The 19,891-nt window shown below is 40.2% G+C and overlaps 1 protein-coding gene across 1 annotated transcript in view; it reads left to right on the top strand.

Moving 5' to 3' along the window:
• CERS3 (ceramide synthase 3) overlaps positions 1 to 19,891 on the top strand; it is a 43,235-nt gene continuing 23,344 nt past the window's right edge. The window contains exons 1-4 of the mRNA XM_058847119.1: positions 1 to 480; positions 14,549 to 14,731; positions 16,229 to 16,346; positions 18,261 to 18,379. Of these exons, the coding sequence (XP_058703102.1) occupies positions 14,550 to 14,731; positions 16,229 to 16,346; positions 18,261 to 18,379 (419 nt within the window). The 5' untranslated portion in view covers positions 1 to 480; position 14,549. The remainder of the gene's footprint in view (positions 481 to 14,548; positions 14,732 to 16,228; positions 16,347 to 18,260; positions 18,380 to 19,891) is intronic.

The raw sequence follows: 19,891 nt of genomic DNA on the forward strand, positions 1-19,891 counted from the left end.
TTAAAGCATATATTGTCTATGGAAAACTTTAGTTGGGCATTATATCTTTAATTAAGCTTAGGTAATGCAGAAGTGACATTCCAACAGAATTTTTTGCATCTATCATGCATTTCCTAGAAGTATAGGATTTATACTTTGTAAGTTTAAATCAGAAAGAGAATTAGAAAGTGACTCCAGTGCAGTGGGACGGATACTGAAGATGTTAAATTATTATACTTATATCTTTTATTAGATGTGATTTGAATAACCTGAAAAGTAAGTGTCTGAGAGTTTGCCTGGGGGAGTGAGTTCAGAGCAGGATCCAAGGCAGGGTGTGCACTTAGCAGGAAAGCACCTGATGCTGCTGTGTTTAACCTGCAGCTTGTAATGAGCTGCCAAGGGTTAGGCACTGGGAAAATACTGGCAACAGGAACACTGGAAAAACCTCAGACCTCTTCAGAACTGTGGGAAGCAGCTTTCCTTTAGGATCTGCTCTTGAAGGTAAGTGCTCTGTTCTGATTGAGAACAAGTAAGTACGGTCTTCCCTTTGAGTAGAAATTTTGTGTTAAATTAATATAGATACTAACATGAGCAGTCTCTGGAGCAGGTTGCTGACTTTCAAATCTGTGGCTATCTTCTAGATTGGTCTTTAGTCCTGAGCTGGTGAAACAATGCAATTGGGAGAGGAAGAAAACTGGGTGTAGTTTATGGGATCCTTTAGCTGGCAGTTCCAGGGCTCTCCAGTGCCTATGAATTCACAGACAGGAAGGTTTGGACCTCAATCATACTCCTTCAGGATGACAGCAGTATTTTAGGTAGGAAGGAATGATTCTCTTCACTGGCATGAAGGAGATCTGAATATTATGGGTGTTTGCTGTACCATGGTTTCTTCCTGAGGCCACAACAGCTGTGGTGCAGAGGGCTGGGTGGGAATGTCAAGGAGTGGAAACCTTTCCATTCATGCCTGCAGTTATTGTAGTTAAGAACTAACTCTGGAGTTGTCCAGGGCAGCAACGTGCCTGTCTTCTCTTTATGTTTGAGCTCAGTTATGCTGTAGCTGCTGAGTTGCTCATTTCTGTCATGACTAAAATCCCTCTGGGCCTGTTTAGAGATGCAGTTCCAGACAACTTGGGAACTTTTCGTTTCAAACACAGGAAGTGCCATGGGTGAAGTGGTTGAGCAAGAGTCTCTCAAGTTCACACAATTTTCAGAGTAGGTAGGTACTTATGTTTCAGTGAAATCCTTTCCACTATCCTCACTCCTTTTCTAATCTGACCACTGCTGACTAGTTTATTTTAATTGAGTAATTTCATTGTTTGCACTGAACACAGGATTGTTCAGCATTTCTTGGTCTACACTTTGCAAGTTGGAAGTGTCTAAATTGCAGCAATATGATAAGCTGAGTGGGAAAGATAGAATGGTAATAATTTTGGGTAAGTCCTAGTCTTATTTGTCAGCAATTACTACAACTACATAAGCTTCTATAAAGAGTTTAAACATCTCAGAACTGTGTGTATAATGTAGCAAGAAATGTAGGAGCCCATAACCTGATTTTTTAAATGGAGCATATCTGATTGCAGCCCAATTGTATTTAATTCTTACAGACTTGAGGCTGATTGTGTGCCCACCTGATTATTAGAAGTGGTTATTCTCACATATTTCCCTTCTCAGAAAGCCATTGTTTTAATTCTCAGAATGTTTTAGTTGTAAAAGTGGGTAAATATAGTTTGTATCTGGCAACTAGATACCTTATTGTGTTGATATTTTACCATTTATGACCTGAGATGGAGTTAAATTGATGAGTAAAGGGTTTTTTTGTTGCACACAAATTGAGGGTGAGCCATGAAAGTGGATTGGAGTTCTTTGGCTGTTTGAGAAAACCAACCACAAAAAAACCCAGCACCTTGCTAAAGAATTTGTATTTTAATCAATTGGTGAGTATAGAAAGTGGTTTGGGTTAGGTTTTGGTTGGGTTTTTTCAATCATAAAAAGCTTTTAGGCACAGCTGTTATTTCATGTGCTAGAGCAAATGAATTCACCTGCAGAACCTGTTACCAATGTTCAGTTAGAACTCAGGAATTAGGTCAGTGATTACCAGGAGATCAATGTGCCTTACCTTTGGATATTGATAGCTGTCAACTTTTCTTGTATTATTTCAAAGCAAGACAGAACAAATCAGGTGACCTGTGGGGAGACAGCTTTCTGTCTGAGGATTCCTCCTGAAGTGTTCACAGTTTGCCATTAATGGAGTTGTTTGGTGGAGTTTACCTTCAACATCAATAGAATGAGTTAAGCTTTAATGAGGTAAGCACCAGAAGTTGCTTACAGGATGTGCTTTTCAAAAAGAACATTTTAAACTTTTTAGCTGAATGTTTGTAGAGCTTGACTGCAGCTACAGCTGAATCCAGGTGGTTCCACGATTGTGGTTCTTCAAACTGGATTTTCTCCAGTATTTTTATGGCTGCTTTCCATTCTACTTTTAAGACTCGCAGTACAAGTTTTAATCCTGTAACACAAGAATAAAAACCAACCTTGGGAACCTCTACACTTGCAGTAGCCTTGTAAAGCTGGGAATAGGGAGCCTTGGTTGTTCCCTGGTTTATCATTGTAGGATAGGTTTTGTTTGTACATCTTCCAGAGTCAGTCTGGGATGGTTTCTGAAGTCAGTATCAGGGATTTATCACAGTGTCAGTAGGAGTGAAAATATCATAACAATGACATTCCAGGTCATAACAATGTTACTTCAGTGTATTTTCCCTTAGAGTTATCCTAATGAGTTTGTAAATTCTTGCTGTATTTTGTTCAACCCTTCTGGGCCGCCTGGTTCACTCTGAAACCTTGTTGGAAGCCAATAGTGCGTGTCAGAATGGATGGCAAGCAGTCTTTTACTGTCACTACCTCCACAGCAGGCATGGACCTGGACTTAGTTGAGAAACATCTCAGGGATTTAAGCTTTTATAAGTTATTATCTTCTTAAATGTTGTGTAAATGACTTTATTGCTGATAACTGACAGATGCTCTTTAATGGACCAGCTGGCTTGGTACTGGCTTACATCAGGAATGGAAGGAATAAAATATATTTTATGGTAAAAATCTTGCATGGAGAATTACAATATCCTTAGTTAATTCTGATTCCTACTTTGCCTGTACTGTAAAACATGAGTTTTGCCAGTCAGCAGTGCCCTTTTAGGAGGGAGATTTGAAAAAAAAAAAAGTGAATTGTTGGAAAAAATAGCACACAATCTCAAAAATGAGCACTGCTGAATGTTGGCTTCCTTAAAGTTTGTAGGGAAGGTTTGCAAGTTCATATTCTGGAATTGTAGCTGCTAATTGGAGTTGTCCAAATATCTACCCCATCTCATCCTAGTTCTTGAGCGTTAAAAATTAATATTTTCTGTGGAACTTCTTTGAAGTTCCAAATGCCCTTAGCATTTGGAGAAAGTAATAGGCACATATTAATACATGAATAATAATTTGAAGTCTATTTTGCAAAGGAATGTATATTGATTAAGTGAAAAAAAGACAAACTACAGAATCCTATATCCTTATCCTTTCCTTGCTGGAAAGGAAAAGCTTTAACTTCAAGTGTAACATTCCAGGGTTTGTCAAATCTTGGAGTAACTTTGTCACTACAGGCCTTTCACGGCTTTTTCATGCAGGGATTTAACTGAAACAGAAATTTACCACTAGTGCTTGGCTTTCTTGATAATATTTATATTCTTCAAGAAATTGTGCCTTTCTGCTGACACCATTACAGCTACAGTGAAAGTCAGGCAAAGACCCATTAAGCAGCAAACACCAAACTCAAGTAATTTTTTTTAAAATTTGGTTATCTCCTCAAGGGAGAACCCAGTACTTGGTCACCTTCAACAGAGCATTGATCCCTGCTAAGGAGGATTTCTTCATCTCAGCTAAAATTACTGACCAGCATGATGCCACTATTTTCTGTAATTGTCACTTAGGAGCTGATGCAGAAGTGGGAATTATTGGGTGTGAAGCATCAAAGGAATTGTCTTTCAGTTTCACCAAGCAAATGCTCATATTTTATATTTTCTGTGGGTGGATAAAGATTGATGCTCCAAGAGTCACCCAGTAATGTACTCAAACAACATTTGCAACATTGTCTTACGTGCAAGTGTTACAAATTGTTGAGGTTTATGTTCATATGGTTGATAAACCAGTGGTTCCAGCTCCAAGGATCAACAAGGCATCTTTTTTTTTAATCCTATGTTATTTCTATGTTGGTGGAAATTGATTAAGAAACTCCTTGGTTTGATTGAATTAATTGTTAAATCTCTTAATATTGCACCCAGAAGATTGTGTGAATTAGTCTCCTGCGTTTTCAGACAGTGGCAGCACACAGGAGTGTTGCTTGGATGAATTTGCAGTGCTGTAGGTGGAGAGGAAAACATGAATTTTGCCTTTGCAAATGTATTGGAACAAACTTTGTGGAAGTTCCTTATATAGATAAGCAGTTATATTTGACTTTTCCTTAACAGAAAAAGGCTTTTGACAAGTATGGACAAGTTGATGCTAAGCCAAGGGAAAGGGAAAAAAGCCTTCTCACCAAAGATAATTTAAAGATAATTAGGATTTTGCATAAAGAATGTGTCACAACCAAACTGTGAGCAGATGAACTCTTAGCAAATGACATCTCTGTGCCCCTGGACATGAGAGGATTGTTAACTCCTGTCCGGGAGGCTTATTGATACATGGTGTGTTCAGCATGGAACACAGCCAAGGGTTTGTAACTTGAAAGGGAGAGCATAATTGTGGTGTTCCTGGCCTTGGTGGCTGAGAGTGTGAGGGAAATTGCTTGGAAGGCAGTCCCCAGGTAATGTCTTTTCCTGGAGCCTTTTTTCCTAAGGCATATCCAAAGCCTGTGGCAGAGTGGATCAGCAGTAGAGTGTGTTCCTTCCCTTCAAGGACTTTATCCTCCCAATATTGCTCCTGACATCCTCTCTTCATCCAAGTTATCTTTCATCTTCTTATTAAAGCCCAGATTCTCAAAGTAATGAATTTTCTTTCTGGCTAAAATTCATAGGAATCAAGTTCTGAAACAATAATTTCAAAAGATTCAAGTGATTTGAAGGTTTCAACCTGTGTGTTCAAATTTTCCTCATTTAATCCTGCAATGACATTTGTGGATGATAAATATTTTTTTGCCTTAATGGTTGCTGTGTTCAAAGTCAGGTATCTAGTCTCAATTATGACAGATGGCATTACTAATTAATTAGTAATGAGCCTCTCCTTAGTGAACCTCTCCCTATAAGGATCTGGATTATGAATCATACTAGGAAGAAATGTCTTGAGGAAAAAGCTTTTTGAGAGATTTTTGAGACTTTTTCATTCCTTTTATGTAAGAGAAGGCTGGCATATTAGGAGAAGGTGTGAATTCCTGTGAAAAGGATCTTAGCTTTTAAACTACAGATTGTAAGGATTTGGGTTATGATATTGTGATACCTGACACAATGATTCATTTTCAGGTTTTTGTTGATTCTTGAGGAGCAGAAAGTACAGGAATGTCAAGGTTTTTGACTTCAAACTTGAAGGAATTCCTGGTGGCAAGGAGATGGGTTTCACTGGTGATGAAGAGAGAATTCAGAGTGCAAATGATTATTAGATCAAATTGATTTCTGCTTTTCCTCCATGTATACATATGATTGAGATTTGATTAACACTCTGCCGTTGAGATAATCAGTTAACAAAAATGGTTAGGTACTAACAGACAGTATATTTAGATCATTTATTTTTGGCTCTCCAGATTAATTCCAGGAATTTGTTTTTGGTTTTGTTTTGTTTTGTTTTTTTTTTTTTAATATGAAGGGAAACAAAAGAAACCCTTAGGGGTTTTTGGGATGGTTTGGGTGTTTTGTTTTTTTTCTTCTTCCTCTACAGGTGCCACCACACACAACAGCTGATTCTAGAAGTTTAAGATTTAATACAGTCTCAAAGATTTGCCAGGAGCGTTTTCTCTAGTGAGAAAGTTTATTAATACTATAAACTCTCTTATGTAACTGCTTGGAACCTCAGCTGAAAGCTCACACCCACTGTGTGGATTCACTGTAATTTATTATATGAATTCAGCTGCCTGGAAAAGAAAGAGGGACATTTTGTGACACTTTCTGAAAGAAGTGAATTTTTCTTGCTTTGTTGTAATACTTTTTTTGCTTAGAATTTATAAATAATTCCTGGTGATGCGTAAAATAATCGAGTCAAATACATGTCTCCATTATCTAGTTATATTTAGTTATATTATTGTATTTAGTTATATTTAATTGTCCAGTGCATGAGTAGATATTATGCTGCAAGTAAGTCATAGTAGCACTTAAACTTTTAATTTTTTATTTTCTCAGTGAGATGTGCAGACTAAGGGGGTTTTTTTTTGTTTCATTTTATTTTTTTGCAGCATTCAAATTTAAGACCCCTGAAGGATAAGCACTACAGAGGTGCAGATATAATTGTAATGTCAGTGGGCACTTAGATCAAGGGGGTATGGTTAGCTTGTTATTTACCATGGAATATCTTTAATCTTGTAATAGTATCCTATGTAGGTGGTGCCAGCCTAACAAATGCAGCTCAAAAAGGATATAAAAACATGTGTCCCATTTTTCTTTTTTGCAGCAGTCCCACATTTGCTCCAGTCAAACAAACTTTTTTTTTTTTGCAATTTACCATAACAGTGAAGAAATTGTGGTTTTAGGCATAAGAGAGATGTTGCTGCCAATTACCTCTTCCATTCCTGGCCCAGTATTGGCCAAGTGATGTATGAATCAGCTTGCTCTAGGCTTTCCTAATTGGCACAGGGTTCCTAAATCTTCTGCTTGGTTCACAGCAGTGGCTCATTCAGATGTGGGAAAGTTTGGAGATCATTTAAAGCAGCAGCCAAGCCATGATCTTTTCTGAAATACCCTTTCATGTTTAATGTTTCTCTGGTGCATCAGGTTATTGAATAGCGCTCCCGGTTTTATGGCAGGACCAAAGATTTGCTATAGCCGCAAGATAGAATACCTAAAATTAAAGAAATGCTGTATGAAGAAACCCATGCTTTTCTCATGAGGGGAAATAAATTAAGAGGTTCCATATTGCCTGGGTTACATCTTTCTTGCCAGACTTAAAGTTTCAGATGGAAGTTTCAATATGCTCAAAAGGAGTTGTGGGAGGGAAGGCCTGCAGGAGGGAACCGCTCCAGTGTTATTCCCATGTGGTTTAAGGAGTCTTGGAGCCCCAAAGTACTGATGGCTGGGGGCCTTATCAGTTACTATTTTGTGTTTCTTCCATTCTCGTGCTCTTGCACAGCCATCTGCTCCCAGCTTCCTTCTGACAGAGTGCTGGCTGAGATGGAGCTTTGGCTCAACTCTGACAAGTCTGGTCCCATTTCCTGGGTTGCTGTTTGCTGACTGCAAGCAGGAAGAAAAGGCTAATAAAAGGTTCTCTGCTCCTGGCTCCTCTGTGAGGTTCTCTTCTCTCTTTGAAACAACACTAATGTGTCCACCAGAATGGAAAGTAATGCCAACATTTCTGAGAGCTGTTATTTGTTATTTGAAACTGGGGAGAGCTGCTGAGGAATGAGTTTCAGCTTGATTTCTTAGTCATGGAATGAGAAAAGAAATTAAACAATCAGATAGGTTAAGTAAAACTGACATGTTTCTGTGGTATCTCTACCCAAACACATGCTCCATGTGTGCTTTCTTCTGCTTTAGGAATTTCAGAAATTCCATTTTGGATCTTCTGAGGAACTGGAGGACTTGTAAAACATTCAGTTTTACTGAATGTAAGCAGAACAGGAAGTACTGCTGAGAATGGTCAATAGGAGTAGAAACCTTTCTCTAACTTTATTCAAAGCCCCCCACTTCATCTAAAACCTGTCAGAGTGAAGTGATGTTTTTGGTGCTCCATTTTCTGCACCCTCAGCAGGCTCAGCATCCTCCCGTGTGTGTGTGGAGCAATATACGGTGAGACAAATTCTCATCGTGCAATGAAACCCACGTGACTTCAAACATTTCTTCATTTGCTGTGTTGAAACGAGCAGGGAAGGCACTGGCATTACTGCTGCCGAGTTGCACGGAGTGATGTGGATGACATCAGGATTGCCTTCAGTCAGAAATCTTGAAGTGCAGCTTTGCTGGGTGGGTCTCAGAAGAATTTGAAAGGGTTCTGGAGATAGGGCGTGTTTACCTCGGTCAGAGTAGTGAGTGTGATGCCTCGTCCCTGCTAATGTGCTTCTGGTCTCTTTGACTGCAACATCAGAAAGGTAAGAGTTCCTTTTCCTGCCTTTTTTTCCTGCCCTGGTACATTTTGTTGGGTTTTTCCCCCTCTCCTTACATCAGCCTCTGTTCTGAATTGTCAACATGTGCTAGTCTCTCACATGGTTTCATAAGGGAAGAGTAGAGTAGCTCTTGAGTAGTCTTCAGATAAAGAATGGAATGACATTAATGAGATCTTATATTTTGCCACTAAGTATTCCAACCGATGAGAACTGCTTTCTATTGAAGGAAAAAAGACAATACAGGTTACAGTCATAGCTTTGCCTTTCTACTTGTACCATTATCCTGTTAAGTGCTTGTAAGAGCACTTCTTTCTGAACTGGAAGGGAGGAAATTTACTTAACAGGAATAAATGGGAACTAATGATAGAGAAGTGATTATATAAGAGAAAAAAAAATCTTAAATTTGAGTAGCTTGAAAAAGCTACTTCTAATTTTATTTTAATGTAAAATGCTAAGAAAAAAGTCCGTTAAGAAATTCAGTTTAACAGAGATTTGTTTTTTTTATAAGACTCATCTTTTGAAGCTCTGAAGAAACTTGTGCTATAAATAACACACCTAAACAAGCTGCCAGTAAAGATTATTTCATAATAATGCCACAACATTCAGATGGAAGCACCTCAATCATATTGTTGCAATGTATCTCTGTTTTTCACTACCTTCCTAGCTCAGCCCTTCAGCTGGGTCCCACCACTGATGAAGAAGCTGTGCTTTAGCTGAAAATTTCCCTTGCATTTGTTAGGACATGAAAAGGATGTCAAAGTGGCTGAAATAATGAAAGACCTGTTCCGTTCTGGCTCCTCCTTCAGCTGTCTTTGTGGATGGGGAATGTCAGGTTGAACTGCACAGGAAGGATAACCAGGAGAGAGCTGGAACAGGGGATGCACAGCAGACTTGGTTCAGCTGCTGGCTCAGGGTGGTGTGGAGATCATCAATAGGTGAGCTCCTGGCTCACACCAGGGCTGAAGATTCTGTTTTGGGAAGCTGCAAACAGAGTGCAGATGCTCCAGTCCTGTCCCTTCCTTGCCTTCCAAGGGCTAATTTAAAACCTTGAGTCATTCACTGGAGGTGGAAAAGCCAAGAGCCTCTCCACCCTCAGGTGTCTTCTCTGATTCTCATTATTCTGCTGCCTCCACATGTTCTGTGGTACCTCTGTGCTCTCACTGCTTGTCCTGACCTCTGGGTACCCTGTGCTGCTCAATTCTTCTCTGCCCTTAACCCTCACCTTAAATAAGTGACACACCTCTGGTAAAATCTCCATTATGTAGCTCAGCATTTTAGGTTAGACTTCAAGATTATATTTCAAATAAAGCTTTGGTAAGCTGCAAAAAACAATCCTTTTTGCATCTTTCCCCAATAGTAAAAACTTGAAGAAAAGTCTCATCATTTAAAAGATTTTTCTTTACATTCTGATAGGTATTACTAAGTTCTCAAAGCAACAAGTGTTGTTCCTTTAGGTTTGTTCAAACTTTTTGTGGATTATTCATTTATTAAGAATGTCTAGCTTGGATAGGGTTAGTTTTTTTTTCCCAGCAACTACTTCTGATCTCAAAATTATTGCAGTCACTTGAATTATTTCATAGCTCTTTATTCCACTCTGTTCATGTTATAGATTTTTAAAGCTTAAAAGTAGACATAGTTTGCACTGTAACTATACAGTGAGAGAACTGAATTTTACTTTGCTCAGCAGCCTGCCATCACCTAAAACCATTTTAGCTGCTCAAAAATTATTTACCTTTAAGTAGAGAGAGAGCATGGTGACTTGTACCCAGAAAATGAATTATTTCAAAGAAGTCTGGTTCACTTTTTTTGTGGGGTTTTTTTTCCCTCACAGAGAGCAGGAAAAATAAAAACTCACTTGCCACCTTAATTGAGATTTATTCAAAGTGCTATTTTTGCCTGCTCAATATAGTGCCCAAGTTACAAGGTAATGTGAAATAACAGTAAAAGAAGTAAAATGCAGTAATTGCTCTGTAATGAGGCACTTAAAGTGTTTACAGTTGAGATTTGTACAAGACAGGGAGTAAATGTGAAGTTAAAGGTCTCACAGGAGTCTTAATTCAGCTGTTTGAATTCAGTATTTTGGGATTTCATTGTAAGAAACTGAGTCCAGCAGCTCCTTTATTCTGTGCTGCCACTGCTGCTGTGTGTGGGCTGGGAGAGGTGTCAGTCACCCCTGCCTCAGGTTGTGGAGAATTCAGCTGGAATCAGATTTTCCCACTTGCACAAACAAGATCATACAGGATACAAAGAGGTGGCAGCATCAATCCAACATCCTTTCTTCAGTCCCTTCCTCCACAAACCTCAGCTCCATGTGCAGGACCCATCTCTGTTCAGCTGTTTCATGGTGGTAGATGCAGTTGGGATTCTTCACACAATGTCAAAAAAAAAAAAAAAAAAAGTCTGTTTGTAATAGAACACAAATCTGCAGCTGGAACTTGTGTGTTAACTCCTGGAAATATTGCTGAGTCTTCAGCTAAACCAAAGCCTGTGATATGGTGGATCTGATCTTTATTTGCTCTTTTAAAGCACTTGTATTTCATGTTGAGGATGAACAACCTGCAACACCTTTGCTACCTGTTTTGATATCTGAGGCTTGATTTTTCCCAACAGTCACTGCACCAACTTTACCAGTTCTGCCAAATTATGAGGGGAATAGGAGAATTAAATTCTTCTTGCTTTTTGCTGATTTCAGTCTTTCCCTGTTACACCTCTGGAGCCTCACTGAGGAGCCTAAGGGGATGCTTAGGAGAATCAAGGTTACATTCACTTGCATGTTTGTGTTGTTGATCCATTGGGTTTTGTAATTTATTCAATAAATAAGGATAGGAAATCCTCCTAATACATCCTGCAAACCTGGATATTGCCTTCTCTTACTTCTGGCTTTTGAAATGCAGTTTTTGCAAGCAAGCGAGAGCTTTTGTGCAGAGAATACAATCAAAGTATTTGGCTCAGTTTCTTTTTATTAATTCCTCAGACTGCAGCAGCCAGAAATTCTACTTCAAAGCATCTCCTGAATTTGTTTTGCAAAATGCAGCCACATATCTTTTCTCAAACCCAAATTTGCCCTTTTTTATTTTCTTTGCTTAATAACATTAAAAATATGAGGGCTTTCTTCATTGAATATATCCAGGATCCAAGAAACAGAGCATTGAAAGAAACTTCACATTGGTACTTCCCAACTGTGTGGGCTTTCCTTTAATTATAAAGGATGCAGTTCCTGAAGTAATCATTCCTGATTTTCCTGTTTTGCACTAGCCCATTAAAATTAGATTAAACTACAGAGGTGATCCTTCCGTAGCACGGAGGTGATTTGATTTCTTTATAATAAGAATGTGTTTTAAAATAGCTTTATTTTTGACTGACTTGTAGCCCCTTCCAGAGCAACAATTCCAGTTTTTTCAATACAAATGCTCCTGGAAGTGCTGGTCTATGGACAGGGACCTGGGAAGAGGCAGAGGTTTTTCACCCTAGGCTGGCCAGAATGAGTCACTCACTGTTGCATTTCTCACTCCTGCTTTCTTGGTGCTGCCACAGGCTGTGAGGAGAAGCTCTGAGCTCAGCACTCAGCCATAGGAGGTTTAGTCTGGGTAGGATTTCAAGTTTTTAGTTAGAGCTGGTCCCAAATCAGGCCAAACTTGACCTTTGCATCTGCTGCCCGTTCTCTGGAAGTGGCATTTGCAGGGGGGAAAACTTGTGAGTTTGTGCAAGTGAAAACCATCCTGAAATCCAGTATCTTCAGCACTGATCCCAGCACTGGGGCTGGTGGCCACGGCTGCCCCCTTGCCCCAGCTCAGGTCTGTGTTTGTAAGGAATTCCTCACCTCCCAGGTGCTCTGGGAACCTCGTGATGAGAGCTGAAGGGAGGCAGGAAAGCAGCCCAGCTCTTTAACTGCTGCTGTTATGAAGATGGAAATCTTCAATATTTTGAGGAATGGCCTGATTTGCTGCAGTGAAAACTTCCAGTTTTAAGGGTAATGAAACTTAAGAATAGGCTGCAGACAGATTTGGAATCTCATCATTGGTTTTGTCAGAATCACTTCAACAGCGTTCATCAGGGATGATCCAACCCCCATGGACCAGGCCAGTCCTGGTACAAATACAGGGATTACAGAAGGAAGAGTTTCAGAGAACCCACCTTTTGGTGAATCTGTTTAGTGTTTGTGAGGAAAGATTTCCCCTGAAATATGTGAACTCTGGATCAGACCTCAAATCCCAGAACTCCCTTATATTTTAAGATTAAGCATGTACTTATGAGCTTAGTTTAATAGTGCTATATTAACTAATTTAAGAGGTAATCATATGGTGAGGCATCCATGTGTGGAAGAAAACCATCAATTAGTGAAATCCCAGGAATCCAGTAAGAAAATATGCACTACTGGGCTTTTCTAAAGTTTAAATGTTTTGGGTGCCCATTCAGTCCCAGCCCATCTCACCACAAGGCAACTGTGAGCGCTCCTTCCACTGTGCTGTAACAGACTGGCCTGCTTTTATTAGAGCTTGTGATAGCTTGCAGTGCACAGTCTAGTTAATATATATATATATATATATATTAGGAAGCAGAACTGTGTAACAAGGCTCTCCTCTGGTCTTCTATTGTCTGCAAGCCTTTCTGTCTGACCCAAAATGTCACGTTTCAAAGCCCTGCTTCATTAGGATGGCGCCTGCAAGCTGCTGTTTAGGGTCTGTTAGCAGCCCTGGTATAAATCCCCACTTCCAGGAGTTTATAATTCAGCAGTAAAACATTGCTCTAGGCTGAAACTTGGCATATAAAGTCTCAGTGCGGGAACAATTGTGATTTCTCCTTCCTTTATTTTTGCATGTGCTTATACACAGACGATTCATTCAGGAGGTTTTTACTGTCCCCTTCCTGCATTTAAAAAGATTAAATGGCTGGGTTATTAATAGTTCAATTCTGACTACTGTGCTTGGCCAGTAAATGGATCTGCAGTGCTGTTAACCAGCTCTGCTTGATGGGTACAGGTCACTGTTTCCCAAACCTGCTCCAAGCTTAGTGGAAACAGCCCAGTGTGGACCAGCAATGGTTGTTTGGCTGTTAATTAACGTGGGCTCCAGTGGTAATTAAAGCTGTGTCTGGGTCCAGAATGCCAGTGGGATGCTCTGGGCATGGTGTCCTGATCCAGCTGCAGGCACAACTAAAATCCTGCTCAGATATGGAAGAACAGGAAAAGGCTTGAAGTGCTCCTGACCTTGGCATGATTTGATTTTATCTCGTGATCCTGTACAGAGATATCGCTGGGCAATCTTCTGATGAAATAAAGTTTTGGTTGAAATCATCCTCCCTACTCAAATGTTTCCTCATCAAGGCTATGTTTCAATGAAATCAGTTATTTCCTCACCTTTTCCTGGTTTACAGAAAATTTTAGCACGGAAAAAGTAATTAAAATTTACTATTCCTAGAAATCATGGAAAAACTATGTGTTTCAGCCTTATGGAAAATGTTATAGTAACCTCTATTTTTCTTCAATATTAGGATGTTTTTATAGGATATATAACATGTACTATAAAGTCCTTACAAATAAATGAGAACATCAACTTCTAAATATATAATGTAGACCACAAAAGTTTAAAAGGAGGCTTTTAAAAGAATTAAATACTTTAGTCAAAGTGAATTTTTTTCCTTCCAGGACTGATTTTAGACATTTGTTCCTGATCTAGATTTTGGTCACAGTTAAATCATATTATTTCCCACAATTCCTAGAAAAAGCTTGCTATGCACTATAATTTTTTTCCCACTTGTTCCTGTGCACAGGTGTTTGCAAATTCAGGGTATATTTCCATTAGCATAATAAACAGCAGTAATTCATCAGAAATGTCCTCATTACTATGGAATTGAGGCACTCCCTGGACTTTCTCATCTCTTTTCCACTCTTCCTCCCACTTATATTTAATTTATAAATTCAGCCTCAGGAAGATCAGTTCTAATTAGTCTTAATATGATAGATAACACATGAGTGCTGCAGGAGATTTGCCCAGGTACTAAGCAGTGCAGTGTGAGTGACTGAAAGGAGGCAGCAAGTGCCTCCCTGTGCAGATTTCAAAGGCCCTGTATTGCTTTATATCACATCAAAATTTGGCTTTATTATTTTATCTTTTGCTGGGTTATAATCCCACCTCCTTGCTCTAAACCAAGATGGTTTTAATTTCCTGTGTGATTTTTTTTTTTCCCCCCTGAGAACACTGACTTTACTGGCTTTACACAACAAGGCTCAATATGGTTTTTTTCATGCATTTTCTCTTTAACATGTGAGGAATAAATTAAATTCTCTCTTTATTTACTCAGCATGGTGTACATACTAAAGACACTCAACAGCTGGTTCTGGTGGGAGAATATCTGGATGCCCATCAACTGCACATGGGCAGATTTTGTAGACCGTGATGGGCTTGTCTTTCCCAAACCTCACCAGTTGTATGCCACAATCCCATATGCTTTTGTATTGCTGATCATCCGATTCTTCAGTGAAAGGTAAGAAACAGAAATGCAATTTGCTGCTAATGTTAATCCTCATGGATGCTGAAAATGAGATATCTGTAGATCAATGTTATGTTTTATAAAGGAGGATTAGTTGGTGGTTTACTAGGAAGATCTAGTACAGATAACATGGCAGGTGAAAAATTGGGAAATATTTTCATGATTAGGTATGTGTGGCTGTGGTCCAATCCAGAAGGAAAATATTTCTCTCCAGCTTTTTTAGAGCAGCATTTCTGATTATCTCCTTTCACTAGAGATACAATTAATTCAAAATCATTTAGGTTTTCTTTTTCTCTTTCAGTGGAAGGATAGAAAGATTTGTCCTGTCAAACAAACCTCTCATTTGGTCCTGGACCAGAACATTTGTGTGAGGCTGATAGATCCCAGGTGTCTCTCTGTGGCCAAGCTAAGCAGATTGAAGGGATCTCAAAGTTTCATGTGGACATTTTATGCAGATCTAATAAAGCTGGCTCCTTATTTCCCTTCACTTTGGCACCTAAAAATGGATTGCTTCTGCAGCTGGAATCTTAGGGGACAAGCAGAGGTTGGGTCCACAGAAGAAAGCTACAATCACGTTAAGATTTACAGTGTTTTGACTTATTTATTTTACCTTTTTTTGCTTTATTTTCTTCTCTTTTTCCTCTAAAAAATGTGATTAGTAGGTTTTTATAATTATTTCAGGATAGAATGAGGAAATTTGGAATGTCGTAAGTTGGACAGACTTAAACCAGAAGCAGATAAGATCATTCATGCTGGAAATCAGAAGTAATTTGGATCATATGTTCATAACCATTCCCAGTGTCTCCTGAGCAAAGGCTTGCCCAAGAGTGTCTCACTGCAGTGCTGTTGGACAGGACTGCTGAGGGTAATCAGCCCCACATCTGGCTGCAGTGACTCTGAGGACAGCTGACCACGCTATGAGTAATGAGGAATCACTGGCTGATAGCAGCAGGAGGGAGGGGGCTTTTCTGAACACCCTGCCCAAGCAGGAGGGCAAAACCTTTGGTGCCCTCTGCAGCAATTTGGGTTGGGAAAGGGAACCCACCAGTCCCAGGGAATGGCTGTGTGCCAAAGGCTGGATCCAGCCTGGGTGGTGGTGGCCCAGTAAAGAAGGTTCCAAGTGACTTTGCCACTGGGAGGAAGTTGCCCAGCAGCAATCCCTGAGCTCATGTGGAGAGAGCATCTGGTCTCCTTTCGCTCAACTCCAACACTCCTCTGATGGCCACAAAAGTCAGGATGTTTCCTTGAGTTCAACAGCATTTCATGGTTACAAACTGCATTCTTTGGGTCTTCTTTGTTGTGTAGCTGCTGATAAACTGTGGTTCCCTCTTGGGATTAGCTAGAGGGAGATCCCTTTTTCTCAGTGCACTGGCACATTCTATGGCAGATTAAATTGCATCAGATTTGTTTTCTTCATATCCTGGCATGAGAACAGCCAAGGCCTTGTAACTGTGTTGTATTTCTAAAGCTTTTCATGCTGTGTCTTTTCAGATATGTTGCCATACCTCTAGCAAAAGCCTTGGGTATAAAGAATGTAAGACGTGTGAAGCCACAGCCTAATCCTGTGTTAGAGAGTTATTTCCGGGAGTGCTCAAGACATCCATCCCAAGTAAGGATTCTCATTCTTCCAAACTTGTTTTGCTTTTGGAAAATCCCACTCTTACTGTTTCAATCAGCTCTCAGCAATGACATCATGGGATGAGTTCCAGCTGATTGACAGATGACTTAATTTATTTGGGTTTTTGTTGCTGTTCTGCTGACAAGGATATATGGCACCCGAAACAGAAAATACATTTAAGATGTTGAATTTTCTGGCATGCTGTTCTAGGTTAGACTGTTAATAATATTTCCAGTGAAGATTAGTGTTCCATCTTTAACTCATTCTGCCTGGAGAAAACTTCAGCTGATGTCTGTTGTTGGAGAGCAGGATCGTATTTACTACAGGCAATATCATCAGAAGGCTGGCATGGAAGCCTTTTGATCCGTTATGTTGCTGCATACTTAATCCTGGCTTATGTGAAAAAGAAAAGCAATCCCTCTATTACAGTGCTGTTTGTTTTTAAAATTGAACAAGGAAAGAAGACTAGCCAATGCTTGTCACCTCCAGAAATGAGGCAACTTGATTTTGGGTGGGAGGCAGGTACTTTGCTGTGAGTGCAGCCTCAGGAGGTTCACTTACCTGACTACAGTTCCCAAACAATTGGTAGTTTTCCTACACTGGTTTTGAAAAGAAATATGCACTTTCTAGTAATGAGGGATTTTGATAATTACTGATAATGCAACTTGGCATTTCCTCCCTAGCTCTGCTATTCCTTTGTGTCTTTTGCCTGATAACATCAGAAATAGATGTACAGGTGCTCACACACAAGCTCTTCTCTCCCTGGGCGAGTATCCCAGTCTCAGTTTCATTCCTTCCTTCTGCTTGAGTTCAGCTGGACATTTGATTTCTGAAAGGAAGCACAGCATTTTTAGACTCCTCAGAGCATGGGAAGGATTCAGGCTGCCTCCTTTAGGTGTCCAGCTTGGGGAAGCCTGGCTGGCAGCTGAGGGCATGTGGGCTCTGTTGTATGGAAACAGAGTCGCTGTTCCTGCAAGCCAAGTGGAGAGCTCGGAGCCAGCAGGGTGGGCTGGACACAGCAGCTGTTTGAACTCCAGCCCTCCCTGGCAGCTCAGGTGCCTTTTCTCGCATTCCAGAGGTTTCCCCGAGGGTAGGAGACTACCTGGACTGGCCTCACCTGGGTGGAGGCAGCGCTGCTGCCACCCACTATTTGCATTGGGAAGAAAGAACCTCCCCAGGGATGAGCCAAACGCTCTCCTTGCTCCTGAGGCAGCCCTGGGGAGGTCATCCCACACCTTCTGCACTTGGGGATGGAGGAGAGGAAGGAAGCACAAGGCTGCTGCATGTAGGGCATTGAGCAGCCTGAAATGCAGGAGTCTCACTGCCTTGTGCTGGGCACCTTGGGAGCACAGAGGATGCAGAGCCTGGGTTGTGGCACCCCAATGGCCACCTGCAGTTCTAGGTCCTGCTCCACCCCCAGTTCTGCTGTTGGAGGGGGGCAGTCTGGACCTTGCTCTGGAGGATTCATTGACTTGCTTTGGATTTGAGAACAGAGCTCAGTTCACTTTAATTGCAGGCCACTTCTCATCTGTGAGTCTCATATATAAACAAATTATTCATATTTATGACATTAGGTGCCATGTCCACGTGTGTTCATACATGGCACTTCCCCCTCCAGCCTAAGCTTTCATCTAACAGTAAAAGTTGCATCTCTAAAACTCGCAGGAGTGACCAGAAAGACAATAGAACAGTTTGTGGATCTGTTCATTTTGTGCCTGCTTTATTTATATGAATAAAAAACCAGGATTTCTTTTGAGCATTACTTTAAAATACCCCCATGCATATTTAATATTGGTAATATTTTTAAATTAAGACCTTACAATAACGGGAAGTTTCTCTGTGAACAAAATAAATGAAAGTGATGTTGGAGTGCATCTACTGCTAATGTTGTTCCATTTGTTGCAGTCAGAGATCAAAGGCCTTGCCAAAAAATGCAACTGCACCGTCCATTTGGTGGAGAAATGGTTCAGGAGGCGGCGAAACCTTGAGATCCCAACAGTACTCCGGAAATTCCAGGAAGCTTTGTAAGGAAAGAATGCTTTTGGTTATCATTGCTTTACTCTTCTGGAAAAAAATGATTGAGGTCCCCCCTTTCCAGAAGGCTGGGTCTGCCTGATGAGGGTTTTTGTTTCTGAATTCTGAATTTCTTCAGGTTTTATTCACCAAGTTGAAAGGATTTAGTAGCATTTCTCCAAATGATGGTTAAAAATTCAGGTTAACTGTTTATCCTGGAAAAAAAAACCAAAAACAAAACCTTAAAACATTTTACAGTTTTTTCCTTTGTGGAATAATGGATTTCTAGGTTCCTGGTACAAAGTGTAAGAGGAAAACATGCAGAGAATAGGAATACATTTTCCTGTCTGCCAGTAATCCTGGGGGAAAAACAATGCTTCCCCTGGTTTATGTTTGTACCCAGGCTGTCATTTTGGGATGCTGTCATGTGTAACCAGTCAGCTCAAGAGCAGCACTTGTGGCATCCAGACTAAAGGACAGGTGCCACAGCCTGATCATGGGATACTGTGTGAAACAGGAACTCAGACTCTCTGCTGAGAGTGGGCCAGTGAGCAGCTTTGAGTGATAGTAATGAATATGTAAGAAGTTTCAAAACCTCCTGCATATGATTTTTCACTTATGTGTGAGAACTTCCTCATACCTAAACACTTGAAGTGTGATCTAAAAATCTCATACAAATTGCAAATCCCCAAATGGGCCCAGCTCATCCCTTTTGGCTACTGACATTAACTGTACCAGTGTAAAGCACTTTCAAAAGCTCTGTGTATTTGGCTTTTCATTAGCATAATTACATTGGCAAAAATTCACCTGATTATAATATTGAGCCTCTGTTACTGTAGATCAGTTTAAGAAATGAGGGTTAAAAGTACAGCACAGAGCTCAAAGTTTATAGTTACTCTATCAAGATTATTTTCAGTGTTAATCAATGTGATGATGATTTAGTGGTGTCCTCTGTTAGGCATAAATCCAGATGATAGACAGAGGTGTGTCTCTTTGAAGTGTGAGTTGAGTAAATTCTCCTGACATGGTTTATGTCTGCTGTTGTTTTGGGGATCAGTTAATTTGGTTTCACAAGTGACAATAAGATTTCCTTCTACTGCTAAAAGACCTTCCTGCCATGCATGCCTGTCTCTAGTAACACACAGCTAAAGACTGAAATTCCAACTTGCTCGGCAGCTTGAGTGAGAATGAAGCAAACAGGTTTCTCTTGTGCAATTTTGTGAACCTTGCTCTGCTCTTTGTCAGTGAATTTAATTGAATATAATTCTCTAGGCAAAAAAATGAGGAACAGAACTATTCCACTCTAGTAGTCAGTGTTATGAGCATTATGAAACTTTTTGAAAGCCTGCAATCTCCAAGATCTTTTTTCTGAATCACAAGGAAAATCTGATGAGCCACATCTAAACCATACTTAGGCTATTAGTGCTCCCAGTTGAGCAACACTGGGGTTTGGAAAGCCCTTTGCCTGAAACCTTCACTGCCTTGTAAGACCTACCAGCCTTTAACTTCCCCTACTAAGCTCT

The sequence above is a fragment of the Poecile atricapillus genome, chromosome 11, assembly GCF_030490865.1.
Source record: "Poecile atricapillus isolate bPoeAtr1 chromosome 11, bPoeAtr1.hap1, whole genome shotgun sequence".
NCBI lineage: Eukaryota > Metazoa > Chordata > Aves > Passeriformes > Paridae > Poecile > Poecile atricapillus.